Genomic DNA, 19216 nt, shown 5'->3' on the forward strand with positions numbered 1-19216 from the left:
ACGCCAATTCATGTTGTTGGTTATTTTCACACATAAACAATTGAAATTGACGCAGCAAGAAAATAAGGTCTTATGGGAAGAAGAAAACAGGACAACATCTTAAAATGCAAAAAAAAAGAGCGAATGCACCTCCGTTCAAAAAAGAAGAAATCAAACATCTACTAAATAGTTTCAAAAAAATTAAAAAAAGCAGAATCCCAAAAGGGAACTGAAAAGTTAAACCTTCGTATTCTAACTAACCAGATCAATAAGCTGGTAAATAGCTTAAAAATTTAAGTAAAAGCCAAAAAAAAAGTGGAACTTTAATTAGGCCGTAGCAGAGGATGTTTGTTGGTTGAAAAATTTTTGAGCTTCATTTAATGACTTAAAGAGACAGTGGGAATTATCAGAGAGGACGATTCTCATTCGAGCTGGGAACAGGAGGAATGGTCTGAGACTCATTTGGAAGAATTCCGACATCAGAGGCTTAAATGCCATTTGTTCCTTCAGAACCTCAGGGCTGAAATTTTCTATGAAGCGGAATTTGAAACCTTTAAGTTAGAACATGCCTTTCCGCCGAGGAAATCGTATCAAACGTTCCTTGATATGAACATAATGGAGACGAACAATAACTGGTCGTGGTTTAGAATGATCAGAAGATTTTAGACGCGGTGTGCGATGAACGCTGTCAATTAATGGAGGGGTGTCCAGAACTTCTGTGCCAAACACATCGAATAAAAATTGAGAAAAGAACTTGATAGGATCACCCTCCTCAACATCTTCAGGGGGACCGATTATCTGTGATAATCTATCTTCGGTAACTTTGAATTTATAACAATCCAGCTGTTGAGACATCGAAGTCAGATTTTGTTCCAGAGTTGTAATCCTCCAATCTCTCTGTCGAGCTCCTTCGTCAAGTTCTGAATTTGTTACTTGCTGTTGTTCAAATTAACGTTTGAGCTTCGAACACAGCAAATTTTTGAGTAAGTTTATCATCTAGAAGTTTACACATTGTTTCAAAAGTAAATGGAGGTTGCTTAAATTGTTTTGGATCATTGTCTTTTTTTTCCCATTAAGATCCGAATCTTTCCCATTTTTTGCTTCTCGTGATCTGGTATTCATTTTTAGCAACTTAAAGTCAAAATTCAAAAATATGTCTATAACATAAGCCTTTTAGTGTAGGTATAAAGCAAAGTAAATAAGGGTGGCTACAGGTAATAGAGGTAAAGGGAATGGAGCAAAGTCAAATTGAACCTCATACGATGAGCACCACCAGGCGACCTCATGACCATCATTGTTCTTGGCAAATTTTTCTACAGAAGTGGTTTGCCATTGTCATCTTATGGGCATTGTCTTTACAAGACAGGTGACCTGACCATGATCAATGCTTTTCACAGGTTGTCTGCCTGGCGTCACTGGTCGCATAACCAGGTACCAGGTAGGCACCGGCTGCACATATGACCACCCACCACCTGCCCCATGGCTTCATGTGACCCTGATCGGGGGGGGGGGGGGGGCCAAGCAGGTGCTACACTTTGCCCAAGGGTGACCTGCAGGCCAACAGAGGGAAGGAATGCCTTACACCTCCTTTGGTAGAGACGTATCTCCACCCTGCCATCTAATGGGACAATTTACAATGACCAATTAACAGAGTCAGTACGTCATTGAACTGTGAGAGGAAACCAGGGCACCCGGAGAAAACCCACACATTCCATGGGGAGGGTGTGCAGACTCCTTACAGAGGACGCCAGGATTGAACTCTGAACTCTGCCCCAAGCTGTAATAAGGTCACACTAACTGCTACGCTACTGTGGCGCCCTAATTTATTTACTTATTTTAGAAATACATGGTAGAACAGACTCTTCCTCCCACTGAGCCTCACCACCCAGCAACCTTGGTCTAATACACTGTCAAAAGCAGAAATCCACATGTGCATAGGTGTAATATAAAACTTGCTTACAGTAGCATCACAGGCTCAGTGCATCAGGTCAACAGCATTCACAAGGAAAACATCAATTAAACATAAATTATATACAATTTTTACAAGAATGAACACAATTAGAACAAAAGAAACACAACTGGCTTTAGTGCAAAGTGGTCATGGTGGTGCTAACCTGTAGTGATCAGGGTTGGATCGAGTACCGAATGTTTGAAGGGAAGTAGCTTTTCCTGAACCTGGTGGTGTGGGACTTCGGGATTCTGTACATCCTGCCTGTTGGGAGCTGTGAGAGATGATGTGGCCCGGATGGTGGGATCTTTGATGATGGATATTGCCTACATTGGAGCCTACATGCGATAGCCTCAGATCTGCACTCTGTCCCATCCCACATAGAAAACGATGCTTCATGCACCAAAGATCTGTGGAATTTATTGCCATAGACAGCTATGCAGGCCAAGTCATTGGGTATATTTAAAGCAAAGGTTGACAGGTTCTTGGTTAGTCAGGGCAACAAAGGTTACAGGAAGAAGGCAGGACAATGGGGTTGAGGGGGATAATAAATCAGCCATAATAGAATGGTGAAGCAGACTGGATGGGCCAAATGGCCTAACTCTGTTCCTGTGTCTTATGGTCTTGTGAATCTGGAGCACCCAGGGTGTAAGCCCACGTGGTCACAGGGATAACATGCAAACTCCACACAGAGATTCGTTATCAATAAGCTTGAAAGAGTACAGAGAAAATCTACAAGGATGTTGCCAGGACTTGAAGACCTGATTTTATAGAGAAAAGTTGAATACGTTCAGACTTTATTCCCTGGAATGTATGAAAATGGGGGCAATATACTAGAGGTATATAAAATTTCTTGGGGTACAGACAGAGTAAATGCAAGCAGGCTTTTTCCACCGAGGTTGGGTTAAACTAGAACTTGGAGGTCATGGGTTAGAGGTGAAAGGTGAAATGTTTAAGGGGAACATGAGGGGGAACTTCTTCACTCAAGAGGGTGGTGGGATTGTGGAACAAGCGCCAGTGGACGAGGTGGATGCAGATTGATTTCAGGGTTGAAGTGAATGTGGATAGGTTTGTGGATGTGAGGGGTACAGTGGGCTCTGGTCTGGGTGCGGGTCAATGGGACTAGGCAAATAGGCTGAAGAGCCTGTTTCAATGCATCGTGCTCTGATCGACGCAAGTGTAATGTGTGTTCATTGTCCCGTCCACCAGGTCTGCACCAGCGTCTTCCCCAGCTGGGACCAGTTTAAGCACCATCTGGCTGAGCACACGGGAGAGAAACCCAACCACTGCACCCTGTGTGACATGTGGTTCATGCGCGCCAGTGAGCTGCGGCAGCACGTAAAGGAGAAGCACGGCGCCACCGAGCAGGGAACGGGCGCCCTGGCGGAGATCGTGGTGTTGATCAACACTGAGGCCATGGAGAGCGAGACAGTCATCGAGGAGGTGACCGTGTAGGAGGATCAGGGACTGGGAAAGGGGAGGGGTGGGGTGTGGGTGGGGGTGGTGGGCAAAGTGGGCACTTCCACACCTGGCCCAATGTCAAGAGATCGTGGGAGAGTGACTAGGGTGATTTGTACACCAGATGAGGGCAGGGTCAGCTGCTCTCCCCCCATCAGACTTCTGGTTTCAAGCTTCAGCAAATAATGGTCAGATTATTCTGCCTCCCAAGTGGAAGTTCAAGACTGTGTAGTCAAAGCTGCATTGCCAGTGCACAATTGCAGCTGCTGAGAGTGCTGCCTGCTGAGTGGCTGCCCGTCCCTGGCTCCACAAGTGAACCGGGCCCCACCGAGGCATTTGGGAAATATAAACTCAGTGCTGGCCGGTGACTGCGAGACCTGGCTCTTCACCCCTCAACCGCTCGGAGGGAGCAGGGACCAGCATCCCATTGATTGTTCTGTCCAGCCGCTGCTGGGAGGGTCCAGTAGAACTCGGTTCCCCAGGCCAGTATCATCACTGGTGTCATTTGGCCCTGTTCTCTGTCCAGTTTGCACTGTCAGGTTGGAGTGCCATGCCACAACGCTCCTCGCCCTTGGACTTTTGTTACTGATGTAACTCGGACACAGCGCAGAAAGGACTGCATTTCGGCTGGAGATTTCTGGCCGCTGTAAATGTTCATGGAGGAATCAGCTGTTTAATCCATTTACAGGCCTGTTAATAAAGCAACTGGCTGATTCTGGAAGCAGTCATTCATGTTGTCTTTAATTGGCATTGTTTCCCATCGCTCCTCTGGCTCTGCACTCACCACTGCCCAGGTCTTTCTTACCCGTGGCAGACGGGAAGGTTGGAGTTCAGTGCTGATTTATTTATTTAGAGATACAGCACGTTAACAGGCCCTCCTGGCGCAATGAGCCCACACCCCCAATGAACCTACTAATGCACGTCTTTGGAGAGTGGCAGGAAACCCACACGGTCTTGGGGAGAAGGTTCTCATTCCTTACAGACAGTGAACCCGGGTCACTGGCACGGAAGAGCTAACCACAATGCTGCTGATACGCTCAGTGCTACTGCTGGCCTAGGGCTGGAAGGGATGAGAGCATTTAGCATTTGTACATCCTGGTCTCTGCTCAGTGACTCTACCTGGGATGCGTGTGACTGTGATGTACGTGCTGAGGCCCGGGTTGATAACTAAACACACAAAATACTAAAATTAACTGCCACCATGAGGCAACTCTCAGGATGGAGGAGCAACACGTCATATTCCGCCTGAGTAGCCTTCAACCTGATGGCATGAACATCGATTTCTCTAACTTCCGGTAATTTCTCCCTCCCCACTCCCCTCTTCTTGAATTCCCTACACTGCCACCTCCTCTTAACCTCTTCTCTTCTCACCGCCCTGTCATCTCCTACTGGTGGCCCTTCTTCTTCTTCTCCCATGGTCCATTCTCCTCTCCTATCAGATTCCTTCCTCACCTTTTCCTACCACCTCCCATGTTCTTATTTCATATCCCCTCCCCACCCATCTGGCTTCACCCCTCGGCTTCTAGCTTGTACTCCTTCCCTTCCCCACCTGTTTATTCAGACTTCTTGCCCTATCCTTTTCGGTCTAGGTGAAGGGTCTCAGCCTGAAACATTGACTGTTTATCCATTTCCACAGATGCTGCCTGACCTGCTGAGTTTCTCCAGCACTTAGTGTGTGTTTCCCTGGATTTCCAGCATCTGCAGAATCTATGAAATGTTAATCCTGTTGAGGTGGAGTGAGGCTGTTCTCCACTGAAGTGTTTTCACGTGACCGATTCCCTAGTCCCACTCCCAAACCTCCAGCCAGAGACAGAGCACACCATCTAAGACCAACGACTGGTTGGATGTAAAGAACCTGCTACACTGTTCCATCAAACACTCACTGTATAGGGAGGGTACAGGTTAGGTTCAGAGTAAAGCACTTTGTACACTGTCCTGTCACGCACTCCCAGATCCAGGGCAAAACAAATTAGGTTCAGAATTAAGATTTCTCAATACTGTTCCATTAAACATTTCAAGGCCAGGGACAGTGCAGATTAGGTTCTGAATGAAACGTCCTCTATGCTGTCCCATCACACACTCTCGGGGTCAGACACAGAGTGAAACTCCCTCTACACTGTCCCATCACACACTCCCGGGGTCAGACACTGAGTGAAACTCCCTCCACACCATCCCATCACATACTTCTGGAGTTACACAAACTGTAGCTCCCACTACAAATTTCAAGCTAAATTAGTTATCAAAGTACATATATGTCACCATATACAACCCTGAGATTAATTTTCTTGTGGGCATGCACAATAAATTCAAGAAACATAATTGAATCATTGGAAGACTCCACCCAGCAGGCGGACAAACAACCAACGAGCAAAAGACAACAAATTGCAAATACAAAAGAAAGAAATAAAGCAGTAAATATCGAGAACATGCAATGCAGAGTCTTTGAACGTGAGTCCATGTATTGTGGGAACAGTTCAGTGCTGGGGTGAGAGAAGTTACCCCCCCCCCCCCCCCCCCCCCCGGTTCAAGAGCTTGAAAGCTGAGGGATAACGACTGTTCTTGAACCTGCTTGTGTGGAACTTGAGGCTCCTTTAGCTCAATCCTGGTGGCAGCAATGAGAAGCGAGCATAGCCTGGATGGTGGGGTCCCAGATGATGGATGCTGTTTTCCTATGACAGAGCTCCGTGTAGATGTGTCCAGTGGTGGGGACGGCTTTAACAGATGGATGGGGCTGCTACCACTGCTTTTTGTTGGACTGTCCATTCAAGGTCATTTGTGTTTCCGTAGCAGGCTGTGACACAGCCAGTCAATATAGAAGTTTGTCAAAGTCCTAGATGTCATGCTGAATCTTCGCAAACATCTAAGAAAGCAGAGGCATTGCCAAGCTTTCTTCATAATGGCACTTAAGTGCTGGGTCCAGGACAGGTCCTCTGAAATGATAAAACGAGGGATTTATTATTACTGATCCACCTCTGCTCCACCTCTGCTCCTCCCACCCCACAATGAGGACTACTTCCTGGACTTCCAGTTTCCCCCTCCTTGAGTCAATAATCAGCTCCTTGATCTCACTGGCATTGAGAAAAGGGTGGTGGTTTTGGAATCACTCAGCCAGGTTTTCAATCTCTCTCCAATGTGCTGATTCATCACCCCCTTTGATTCGGCCGCTAACAGAATTGGAATCAGGTTTATTATCACTGGCATGTATTGTGAAATTTGTTAATTTAGCAGCAGCAGTTCAATGCAATATATAATGTAGAAGAAAAATAAAATAATAATAAATAAATGGTGTGGTCAGCAAACTCAGATATGGCATCGGAGCTGTGCTTAACCACACAGTCATAAAGTGAATAGGGCAGGGGCCCAAGCACACAATCCTTTGGAGTTGTGGAGGAGATGTTGCCAATCTGACCTAGCTGGGGTCTGCAGGTGAAGAAATGAAAGATCCAATTGCATGAGGAGGTATTGAGGCCAGGGCCAAGCTGATTGGTTAAGTTTGAGGTAATGGTATTGAGTGCTGAGCTGTAGTCAATAAAGAGCATCCTGATGTATGCATTGTTGCTGTCCAGGTGTTCCAGGGTTGTGTGAAGAGCCTGTTCCATCACACACTCCCAGGGTCAGACACAGAGTGAAGTTCCCTCTACACTGTCCCATCACTCACTCCCGGGGTCAAACACAGAGTGAAGTTCCCTCTACACTGTCCCATCACACACTCCCGGGGTCAGACACAGAGTGAAGTTCCCTCTACACTGTCCCATCACACACTCCCGGGGTCAGACACAGAGTGGAACTCCCTCTACACTGTCTCATTACACACTCCCAGGGTCAGACACAGAGCGAATCTCCCTCAACACTGTCCCATCACACACTCCCGAGATCAGTCACAGAGTGAAGCTCCCTCCACACTGTCCCATCACACACTCCCGGGGTCAGACACAGAGTGAAGTTCCCTCTACACTGTCCCATCACACACTCCCGGGATCAGACACAGAGTGAAACTCCCCCCTCACCGTCCCATCATACATTCCTGGGGTTAAATACAGAGTGAAGATCCTTCACACCGTTTATTTTGTATATCCAGTCCCACTCACCTGAACTGGGACAATACAGCTCCTTCTACAGTGTTCTGTGACACACTCCCAGGACTGGGACAATTAGGAATGCTTGCTACTGTTGAATAATGCTGGTGATTAGATCATGTGACATTCTAGAATTTGAGGCACTGCTGTGACTTTCAAACTCCTAGACTGGCCAGACTGGAGATGGGAGCATTACACACAGAATGCTGGAGGACCTCAGCAAGTCAGGCAGCATCTATGGAGGGAACAAACAGTCGAAGTTTTGGACTGAGACCTTTCATCGTAACTGGAAATTAAGGGGTAGGAGCCAGACTAAGAAGGGGAAGGAGTGCAAGCTGGCAGGTGGTATGTGAGGGGAGGATGGGGATTCCCATTCTGACATGTTGGTCCATGGCCTTCTCGATAGCCATGACGAGTTTGGAGAAGCAACACCTCAGATTCTTTTGTGGTAGCCTTCAACCAGATGGCATAATCATCCATTCTCCCAACATCTTTTTCAATTCCCATTCTGGTTCGCCTCTTACCCCTTCTCACCTGTTCATCACTTTCCTCTGGTATCATTGCTCCTTCCCTGTCTCCCATGATCCCCTGTCCTCTCCTATCAGCTTCCATTTTCAGGCCTTTACCTCTTCCACCTCTCCCCTCCCAGCTTCTTCCCCCTCACCTATCACATTCCAGCTCATACTCCATCCCTTTCCTGCCCCTTCATTTTCCGGCTTCTTCCCTCTTTCTGTCCAGTCCTGACAAGGGTCTTGATCCAAAACATGACATTATTCCTCTCCATAGATGCTGCCCGACCTGCTGAGTTTCCCTAACATTTTGTGTGTTGTCAAGATTTCCAGCATCTGCGGAATCTCAGGTGTAGGAGATAAGAGGAGTTTTGTTCACTTTTGTTTTGACTGGTCAGTGACCACTTTGGCTTGCCTCAGAGGATGAATGCCCTTCCCCTAAATTACTCCATTTTTGCAAAAGTTGAGTTGAGCTAATCACTTCCAGCGGGTGTTTTCTTTATTTCTACTCTTTGGCTTCAAGAAAGCTTGTTCTCATCTTTGCAGGCATAGGCAGAGAGCAGATGATGATAAAGATTAGTTTTATTTGTCAGACGTACAATGATGCTGTTTGCATCAATCACCAACACAGTCCGAAGAGTCACCTCTCTTCTGGTGATAACACATCAAACCCACAACTTACTACCCCTGACATGTACGTCTTTGGAATGCGGGAGGAAACCCACGCAGTCATGGCGAGAATGTCCAAGTTCCTTACAGACAGCGATGCCAGTCAGTGATGCCAAGCACTGTAGAGTGTTGTGCCAACTAGTACTCTACCATGCTGCCCCTTACAATTACAGTTGTCTTAATGTGTCCACTGAGCACCTATATTTCCCTCTAAAGAAGAGATTTACCAGGTTGCTGCTTGAATTAGAGGACAGGTGCTAAATATAATGGATGCTTCAGGTAAGATGGTGGTGCGATCGATCACAGTGGCTTCTACCAAAGGTGTTACTGCAATTTTTAAATGTATTTTTTTTTACAATCGCAAGACCCTGCTAGACATTAAGAATTTGAAGTAGTGCAGATCTACCCCATCGGTGACTTGCTCACTGCTGGAGAAATTACAGGAGCTGGACAGTGCGGATGGTGCTGCCACCTGTGTCAGAGAGGAGTTAGCGAAGATGGTGTGGAGTCTAGCAGCGAGTGATCATTTTAGTCACTTTTCTTTTGATTGCAAAACCCTGCTGGACATTGTTAATGTGGAATGCTGCAAGTCTGATTCACTAATTTATTGGCGTATTGGGGTGAGGGGGGGGGGGGTGCTGCGCTTCCACAGTCATAGCGAGGACCAGGCCTCAAGCTGTGGTGTCACTTGTTGCCCAGGAGAGAGGTGCTGTGGTGCAGTGTCCAGGACAGAGTCGTTGCTGCCCCTAATGTTCGCTTGGCAGAAGACAAGCTATATTGCGTTTAATTATGGTTTTCTGCAACATTAGTGGAGTCAGAGTCTTGGCCTCTATTTATTTGTTTTACTTTATTTTATTGATATCTTGTATGTGATTTATGTGCCTTATGCTGTGTCTGTCTGTTGGTATTGTGTTTTGTACCTTGGCCCCAGAATAACATTGTTTCATTTGGCTGTATTCATAGACAATTCAACTTAAACTATAACTCAAGGTTGGACAAACATTGGTTGTTTTCTCTGGAGCAATGGAGGCTGAGGGGTGATCTGATAGAGGTTTATAAGGTTATGAGTCGATAGACAGTATCTTTCTACCATGGTTAAATCCTAGGGGGACCAATATCGTGGCGGGGACATTTGCTAAGGCTACTGGGGAGACTTTGAATTAGAGTGGTTGGGGGGTGGGAATCAGTTTGAAGAGACTAGGGGAGAGGAGTTTAGTTCACAAATAGAGAAAGCTAGTAGACAGTGTGTGAGGGAGGATAGGCAGGTGATAGAGAAGGGGAGCGCTCAGACTGAAGATGTAGGGGAGATGGAAGAAAAAGATAATAAAGTTGATTGCATCATTAGGGATAAACAGAGAGGAAGAGGTGGAAAGTTTCTTAAATGCATCTATTTTAATGCTAGGAGCATTGTAAGAAAGGTGGATGAGCTTAGAGCATGGATGGATCCCTGGAAATATGTTGTAGCTGTTAGTGAAACACGGTTGCAGTAGGAGTGTGATTGGCAACTAAATATTCTTGGATTTCGTTGCTTCAGGTGCGATAGAATCGGAGGAGCAAGAGGGGGAGGTGTTGCATTTCTTTACAATAGATTTTACAATAGAATAGTACAGCATATTACAGGCCCTTCGGCCAACAAAGTTGTGCCGACCCTCAAACCCTGCCTCCCATATAATCCCCCCCCCCCCCCACCTTAAATTCCTCCATGTACCTGTCTGGTAGTCTCTTAAACTTTACTAGTGTCTGCCTCCACCACTGACTCAGGCAGTGCATTCCATGGACCAACCACTCTGAGTGAAAAACCATCCTCTAATATCCCCCTTGAACTTCCCTCCCCTTACTTTAAAGCCATGTCCTCTTGTACTGAGCAGTGGTGCCCTGGGGAAGAGCTGCTGGCTGTCCACTATCTATTCCTCTTAATATCTTGTACACCTCTATCATGTCTCCTCTCATCCTCCTTCCATCCAAAGGATAAAGCCCTAGCTCCCTCAATCTCTGATCATAATACATATTCTCTAAACCAGGCAGCATCCTAGTAAATCTCCTCTGTACCCTTTCCAATGCTTCCACATCCTTCCTATACTGAGGCAACCAGAACTGGACATAGTACTCCAAGTGTGCCCCAACTAGAGTTTTATAGAGCTGCATCATTACATTGCATCTCTTAAACTCTATCCCTCGACTTATGAAAGCTAACACCCCATAAGCTTTCTTAACTACCTATCTGCTGTGAGGCAACTTTCAGGGATCTGTGGACATGTACCCCCAGATCCCTCTCCTCCTCCACACTACCAAGTATACTGCCATTTATTTTGTACTCTGCCTTGGAGTTTGTCCTTCCAAAGTGTACCACCTCACACTTCTCCGGGTTGAATTCCATCTGCCACTTCTCAGTCCACTTCTGCATCCTATCAATGTCTCTCTGCAATCTTCGACAGTCCTCTACACTATTTACACCACCACCAACCTTTGTGTTGTCTGCAAACTTGCCAACCCACCCTTCTACCCCCACATCCAGGTCATTAATAAAAATCACAAAAAGTAGTCCCAGAACAGATCCTTGTGGGACACCACTAGTCACAACCCTCCAATCTGAATGTACTCCCTCCACTATGACCCTCTGCCTTCTGCAGGCAAGCCAATTCTGAATTCACCTGGCCAAACTTCCCTGGATCCCATGCCTTCTGACTTTCTGAATAAGCCTACCGTGTGGAACCTTGTCAAATACCTTACTAAAATCCATGTAGATCACATCCACTGCAGTACCCTCATCTATATGCCTGGTCACCTCCTCAAAGAACTCTATCAGGCTTGTTAAGCACGATCTGCCCTTCTCAAAGCATGTCCCAGATCACACCATGATTCATTTAATGCCCATAGATCCTATCTCTAAGGATCTTTTACAACAGCTTTCCCACCACAGACGCAAGGCTGACTGGTCTATAATTACCTGGACTATCCCTACTACCTTTTTTGAACAAGGGAACAACTTTCGCCTCCCTCCAATCCTCCGGTACCATTCCCGTGGACAATGAGGACATAAAGATCCTAGCCAGAGGTTTAGCAATCTCTTCCCTTGCCTCATGGAGCAGCCTGGGGAATATTCTGTCAGGCCCCGGGGACTTATCCATCCTAATGTATTTTAACAACTCCAACACCTCCTTTTCCTTAATATCAACATGCTCCAGAACATCAACCTCACTCATATTGCCCTCACTGTCATCAGGTTCCCTCTCAGTGGTGAATACCAAAGAGACATTCATTGAGGACCTCGCTCACTTTCACAGCCTCCAGGCATGTCTTCCCACTTTTATCTCTAATCGGTCCTACCTTCACTCCTGTCATCCTTTTGTTCTTCACATAATTGAAGAATGCCTTGGGGTTTTCCATTACCCTACTCGCCAAGGCCTTCTCATGCCCCCTTCTTAAGCTCCTTTCTTGCTACCCTATATTCTTCAATAGACCCATCTGATACTTGCTTCCTAAACCTCATGTATGCTGCCGCCTTCCACCTGACTAGATTTTCCACCTCACTCGTCACCCATGGTTCTTTCACCCTACCATTCTTTATCTTCCTCACCGGGACAAATTTATCCCCAACATCCTGCAAGAGATCCTTAAACATTGACCACATGTCCATAGTACATTTCCCTGCAAAAACATCATCCCAATTCACACCCGCAAGTTCTAGCCTTCGAGCCTCATAATTTGCCCTTCCCCAATTAAAAATTTTCCTGTCCTCTCTGATTCTATCCTTTTCCATGATAATGCTAAAGGTCAGGGAGCAGTGATCATTGTCCCCCAGATGCTCACCCACTGACAGATCTGTGACTCAGTTTGTTACCCAATACTAGATCTAGTATGGCATTCCCCCTAGTCGGCCTGTCAACATACTGACAGGAATCCATCCTGGACACACTTAAACTCTGCCCCATCTAAACCCTTGGAACTAATCAAATGCCAATCAATATTAGGGAAGTTAAAGTCACCCATGATAACAACCCTGTTATTTTTGCACCTTTCCAAAATCTGCCTCCCAATCTGCTCCTCGGTATCTCTGCTGCTACCAGGGGGCCTATAGAATACCCCCAGTAGAGTAACTGCTCCCTTCCTGGTCCTGACTTCCACCCATACAGACTCAAAATAGTATCCTGCTACATTACCCACCCTTTCTGCAGCTGTAATAGTATCCCTGACCAGTAATGATACCCCTCTTCCCCTTTTCCCCCCTCTATCCCTTTTAAAGCACTCAAATTCAGGAATATTGAGAATCCATTCCTGCCCTGGTGCCAGCCAAGTCTCCATAATGGTCACTACATCATAATTCCATGTATGTATCCAAGCTCTCAGTTCATCACCTTTGTTCCTGATGCTTCTTGTATTGAAGTACACACACTTTAGCCGTTCTACCTTTATACCCTTTATTCTGCTGCTCTTTCCTGAAAGCCTCTCTATATGTTTGATCTGGCTTTACTCCATGCACTTCTTTCACTGCTGTATCTCTCCGGGTCCCATCCCCCTTGCAAATTAGTTTAATCCCTCCCAAACCATGCTAGCAAACCTACCAGCAAGGATATTGCTCCCCCTTGAGTTCAGGTGCAACCCATCCAATCTGTACATGTCTCACCTTCCCCAGAAGAGATCCCAATGGTCCAAAAATCTGAAACCCTGCCCCCTGCACCAACTCCTCAGCCACACATTCAACTGCCATCTCCTCCAATTCTTACCATCACTATCACGTAGTACTGGCAGCAATCCTGTGAACGCCACCCTTGAGGTCCTGTTCTTCAGCCTTCTGCCTAGTTCCCAAAACTCACACTTCAGGACCTCATCCATCTTCCTGCCTATGTCATTGGTCCCAACATGTATCACGACTTCTGGTTGCTTTCCCTCTTGCACCAGGATGTTATGCACCCGGTCAGAGACATCCTGGACCCTGGCTCCTGGGAGTCAACAAACCATGCGGGTTTCCTTCTCACATCCACAAAATCTCCTGACGGCTCCCCTGACTATAGAATCTCCAATGACGACAGCTCTCCTCTTCTCCGTCCCATCCTTCTGCACCATAGGGTCAGACTCAGTGCCAGAGGCCCTGCCACTGCATCTCACACCCAATCGGTCATCCTCACCAACAGCATCCAGGACGGTAAACTTATTATTCAGGGGAATGGCTACAGGGGTGCTCTGCACTACCTGTCTACTCTCCTTCACTCTCCCCCCTTGGACTGTCACCCAACAACTTGCTTCCAGCAGCCTAGGTGTGACTACCTCCCTGTAGCTCTCATCTATGACTGCCTCATTCTCCCTTATGAGTCAAAGGTCATCCAGCTGCTGCTCCACATTCCTCACACGGTCTTCCAGATCGCCCAGCCACATGCACTTCTGGCAGATGTAACTCTGCAGGAGAGGGGAGTTCCCCCAAGACTGCCACATCTCACAGGAGAGGCACATCACTGTCTCAGGAGGCATTGTAAAGACTAGCAGGGAGCAAGCTCGTCCTCTGCCTCTTCTCCTCAAAGCTCCACTCACTGGCCACTTTCCACAGGCTGCTCAGCTTGCGGTAACCCTCTATTTATTTGTTTGAGCTTTTGAAACTGCTTGGTCACCTGACCTTGATTGCCCAATCAGCTGCTTTCTGCTGAGTCTGAGCTATTCAAATCTTGATTGTCTAATCAATGGCTTTCTGCTGAGCTATTCAAATCTTGATTAACTTGATTGCATAGTCCAACTGCCAAAACTGCCAGAATCTCTCAAGTCAAAGCCTCAAAGCTCCACTCCTTCACTGGCCGCTTTCTGAGAAAATATTACAGCGGTGCTTTGGCAGGATAGATTAGGGGGCTCATCTAGGGAGACGATTTGGGTGAAATTGAGGAATGGGAAAGGTGTAGTAACACTCATAGGGGTGTATTATAGACCACCTAATGGGGAGTGAGAATTGGAGGAGCAAATTTGTAAAGAGATAGCAGATATTTGTAGTAAGCACAAGGTTGTGATTGTGGGAGATTTTAATTTTCCACACATAGACTGGGAAGCTCATTCTGTAAAAGGGCTGGATGGTTTGGAGTTTGTAAAATGTGTGCAGGATAGTTTATTGCAGCAATATATAGAGGTATATATTGCTATAGAAGGGGCAACTAGAGAAGGGGCAGTGTTGGATCCCCTGTTAGAGAATGAGATAGGTCAGGTGACGGACATATGTGTTGGGGAGCACTTCGGGTCCAGTGATTACAATACCATTAGTTTCAATATAATTACCAAGAAGGAGAGGACTGGACCCAGGGTTGAGATTTTTGATTGGAGAAAGGCTAACTTTGAGGAGATGTGAAAGGACTTAGAAGGAGTGGATTGGGACAATTTGTTTTATGGGAAGGATGTAATAGAGAAATGGAGGTCATTTAAAGGTGAAATTTTGAGGGTACAGAATCTTTATGTTCCTGTTAGGTTGAAAGGAAAGGTTAAAAGTTTGAGAGCGCCATGGTTTTCAAGGGATATTGGAAACTTGGTTTGGAAAAAGAGGGAGATCTATAATAAATATAGGCAGCATAGAGTAAATGAGGTGCTTGTGGAATATAAAGAACATAAAAAGAATCTTAAGAAAGAAATTAGAAAGGCTAAAAGAAGATACGAGGTTGCTTTGGCAAGTAAGGTGAAAATAAATCCGAAGGGTTTCTACAGTTATATTAATAGCAAAAGGATAGTGGGGGATAAAATTGGTCCCTTAGAGAATCAGAGTGAACAGATATGTGTTGAGCTGAAAGAGATGGGGGAGATTTTGAACAATTTCTTCGGTATTCACTAAGGAGAAGGATATTGAATTGTGTAAGGTAAGGGAAACAAGTAGGGTAGTTATGGAAATTATGACAATTAAAGAAGAGGGTCCTGACAGGATATTCCCTAGGACCTTGAAGGAAGTTGGTGTAGAAATAGCAGGGGCTCTGACAGAAATATTTCAAATGTCATTAGAAATGGGGATGGTGCCGGAGGATTGGCGTATTGCTCATGTGGTTCCATTGTTTAAAAAGGCTTCTAAGAATAAACCTAGCAATTATAGGCCTGTCAGCTTGACATCAGTGGTGGGTAAATAAATGGGAAGTATTCTTAGAGATGGTATATATAAATATCTGGTTAGACAGGGTCTGATTAGGAATAGTCAGCATGGATTTGTGCGTGGAAGGTCATGTTTGACAAATCTTATTGAAATTTTTGAAGTGGTTACAAGGAAAGTTGACAAGGGTAAGGCAGTGGATGTTGTCTCTATGGACTTCAGTAAGGCCTTTGACAAGGTTCCGCATGGAAGGTTATTTAGGAAGGTTCAATCATTAGGTATTAATATTGAAGTAGTAAAATGGATTCAACAGTGGCTAGATGGGAGATGCCAGAGAGTAGTGGTGGATAACTTTGTCAGGTTGGAGGCCGGTGACTAGTGGTGTGCCTCAGGGATCTGTACTGGGTCCATTGTTGTTTGTCATATACATTAATGATCTGGATGATGGGGTGGTAAATTGGATTAGTAAGTATGCAGATGATACTAAGGTAGATGGCGTTGTGGATAATGAAGTAGGTTTTCAAAGTTTGCAGAGAGATTTAGGCCAGTTAGAAGAATGGGCTGAACGATGGCAGATGGAGTTGAATGCTGATAAGTGTGAGGTGCTACATTTTGGTAGGAATAATCCAAATAGGACATATATCGTAAATGGTAGGGCATTGAAGAATGCAGTAGAACAGAGTGATCTAGGAATAATGGTGCATAGTTCCCAGAAGGTGGAATGTCATGTGGATAGGGTGGTGAAGAAAGCTTTTGGTATGCTGGCCTTTATAAATCAGAGCATTGAGGAAAGGAATTGGGATGTAATGTTAAAATTGTACAAGGCATTGGTAAGGCCGAATTTGGAGTATTGTGTGCAGTTCTGGTCACCGAATTATAGGAAAGATATCAACAAAATAGAGCTACTACAGAGAAGATGTACTAGAATGTTACCTGGGTTTCAGCACCTAAGTTAGAGGGAAAGGCTGAGCAAGTTAGGTCTTCATTCTTTGGAGCATAGAAGGTTGAGGGGGGACATGATAGAGGTATTTAAAATAATGGGGGGGGGATAGATCGAGTTGACTTGGTAGGCTTTTTCCATTGAGAGTAGGGGAGATTCAAACAAGAGGACATGATATGAGAGTTGGGGGCAAAAGTTTAAGGGTAACACAAGGGAGAATTTCTTTACTCAGAGAGTGGTAGCTGTGTGGAACGAGCTTCCAGTAGAAGTGGTAGAGGCAGGTTCAGTATTGTTATTTAAAGTAAAATTGGATAGGTATATGGACAGAAAAGGAATAGAGGGTTTGGGCTGAGTGTGGGCCAGTGGGACTAGCTGAGTGTAAGCGTCAGCACGGACTAGAAGGGCCGAGATGGCCTGTTTTCGTGCTGTAATTGTTATATGGTTATATGGTTGAAATGTCTAATATCAGAAGACGTGCATTGAAAATGAGAGGGGTTAATTTCCAAGGAGATGTGAAGGGCAAGTTTCTTGCATACAGAGTGGTGGGTGCCTGGAATGTGCTGCCTGGGCTGAGGTTAGAGGCAGATACATTGGGGCCGTTTTAGAGACATTTAAGAGAGATAGGCACATGAATGTGAGAAAAATGGAAGGATATAGACATTGTGTAGGCAAAGGGATTAGTTCAATTGGCCATTTGATGACTAATTGGCTTAGCACAGCATTGTGGGCCGAAGGGCCGTTCCTGAGCTGTACTGCTCTGTGTTCTACTTCTCTCTTACTTTGTAACCTAGTGATAGTTCTCTGATAACGTCTTTAGTAAACGTTAATTTCCACATATATGATAATGAAGACATCTCAATCTCACTGCCATCTATCACCATACTATTGCAATAAAACTAAGTAATTACCTCACAGAGAGTATCAAGTGGCATTTACCAGCTCTTTTTCTAAGCCACTGACTCCAGCCACCTCCCCAACAACTCTGTCTGACACTGAATCACATTGTTCATAACTTTTGTTCCATATATGACCCTCCTCTCCGAGGGGAGTGACAGACCCTCCTACTGTTCTGTTACTAAGATTGACCTTACATAGTGTCCATGAGGGATGTAGAGACAGGGCACTGTATCAGAGGGAGGTGTACCTAGAGGAGAGTGCTTCAGGCTGAGGGGAAAGAGATAATAGACAATAGATACAGAAGTAGACCATTCGGTCCCTCGAGTCTGCACCGCCATTCTGAGATCATGGCTGATCATTCACTATCAATATCCAGTCCCTGCCTTGTCCCCATATCCCTTGATTCCCCTATCCATCAGATATCTATCCAGCTCCTTCTTGAAAGCATCCAGAGAATTGGCCTCCACCATCTTCCGAGGCAGTGCATTCCACACCTCCACAACTCTCTGGGAGAAGAAGCTCTTCCTCAACTCTGTTTTAAATAACTGACCTCTTATTCTCAATCCATGCCCTCTGGTACTGGACTCTCCCAACATCTGGAACATATTTCCTGCCTCAATCCTATCAAATCCTTTAATTATCTTAAACGTTTCAATCAGATCCCCTCTCAATCTCCTCAATTCCAGCGTGTACAAGCCCAATCTTTCCAATCTCTCTGCGTAAGACAGCCCTGCCATCCCAGGAATCAACCTAGTGAATCTACGCTGTACTTCCTCAATTGCCAGAATGTCCTTCCTTAAACCTGGAGAGCAAAACTGTACACAATATTCCAGGTGTGGTCTCACCAGGGCCCTGTACAAATGCAAAAGGACATCCTTGCTCTTGTACTCAATTCCCCTTGTAACAAAGGCCAACATTCCATTTGCCCTCTTCACTGCAAATAGTGAGATGATTTTCTTCACCCAGAGAGTAGTGAACACACCACCCAAGGCAGGTGTCCTTCTTCTCTCCCTTGAATTGGGCCCTTCCATCTTGCCTGTAACCCACCTATTTACCCTAGCGTAATCACAGGGCAATTGGCAATGACTAACCGATAAGCCTTTGTAATGTGGGAGGAAACCCAAGCAGTCACGGGGCGATCACGGACAGTGTTGGAATTGAACTCCTAATTCAAGCCACCCTTGTAACAGGCACTTGACTCACCCAGTCACAGAAGTTTGCAGGACAAATGCTGGAGGACAGGGTTAATATAGCTGGAGACTCACTAGGCAGTGTGGATGCAGTGAGCTGAATAGCCTGTAGATTCTATGACATGACTATCCCTTTCCACCAGCATTCCATCCACTTGCCATTGAACTGAAGTTATCCAAAGCTCTGCAGTTTATCCTAACCAACCTAACATTCCATTCCTCTTTTATCCCAGCAGCTGTTAGTTAAATTATACCCCAGTTCCCATCATTGGTAACAAATCCCTCACACAGACCTTTCAGCACCCTGTCTCCACAATCTTCTCCACAGCTTTCTCCGTCTGCCCCAGTCCATCCCTGGAACTCCCCCCGTCTCCCCCAATCTGTGTCCAGATCTCCACCCGTCTCCCTCAATTCATCCCGGGATCTCCGCCAGTCTCCCTCAATCTGTCTCCTCTACAATTGATCTACATCTCCCTCCATATGTCCAACCCTTGAAGATCTCTTCACT

General features: G+C 45.7%; 1 protein-coding gene across 7 annotated transcripts in view; it reads left to right on the plus strand.

The window, feature by feature from the left end:
* Window positions 1-19216, plus strand: part of LOC132396564 (zinc finger protein 131-like) — a 125613-nt gene that overhangs the window by 63631 nt on the left and 42766 nt on the right. For 6 of the 7 annotated variants that reach the window (XM_059974218.1, XM_059974214.1, XM_059974221.1 and 3 more), the window contains one exon: window positions 3137-3370. In XM_059974218.1, the coding sequence (XP_059830201.1) occupies window positions 3137-3370 (234 nt within the window). Of the gene's footprint in view, window positions 1-3136; window positions 3371-5021; window positions 5073-19216 lie in introns of those variants that run through there. The other variant, XM_059974220.1, reaches the window with a different exon arrangement.

This window comes from Hypanus sabinus, chromosome 7, assembly GCF_030144855.1.
Source record: "Hypanus sabinus isolate sHypSab1 chromosome 7, sHypSab1.hap1, whole genome shotgun sequence".
Lineage (NCBI taxonomy): Eukaryota > Metazoa > Chordata > Chondrichthyes > Myliobatiformes > Dasyatidae > Hypanus > Hypanus sabinus.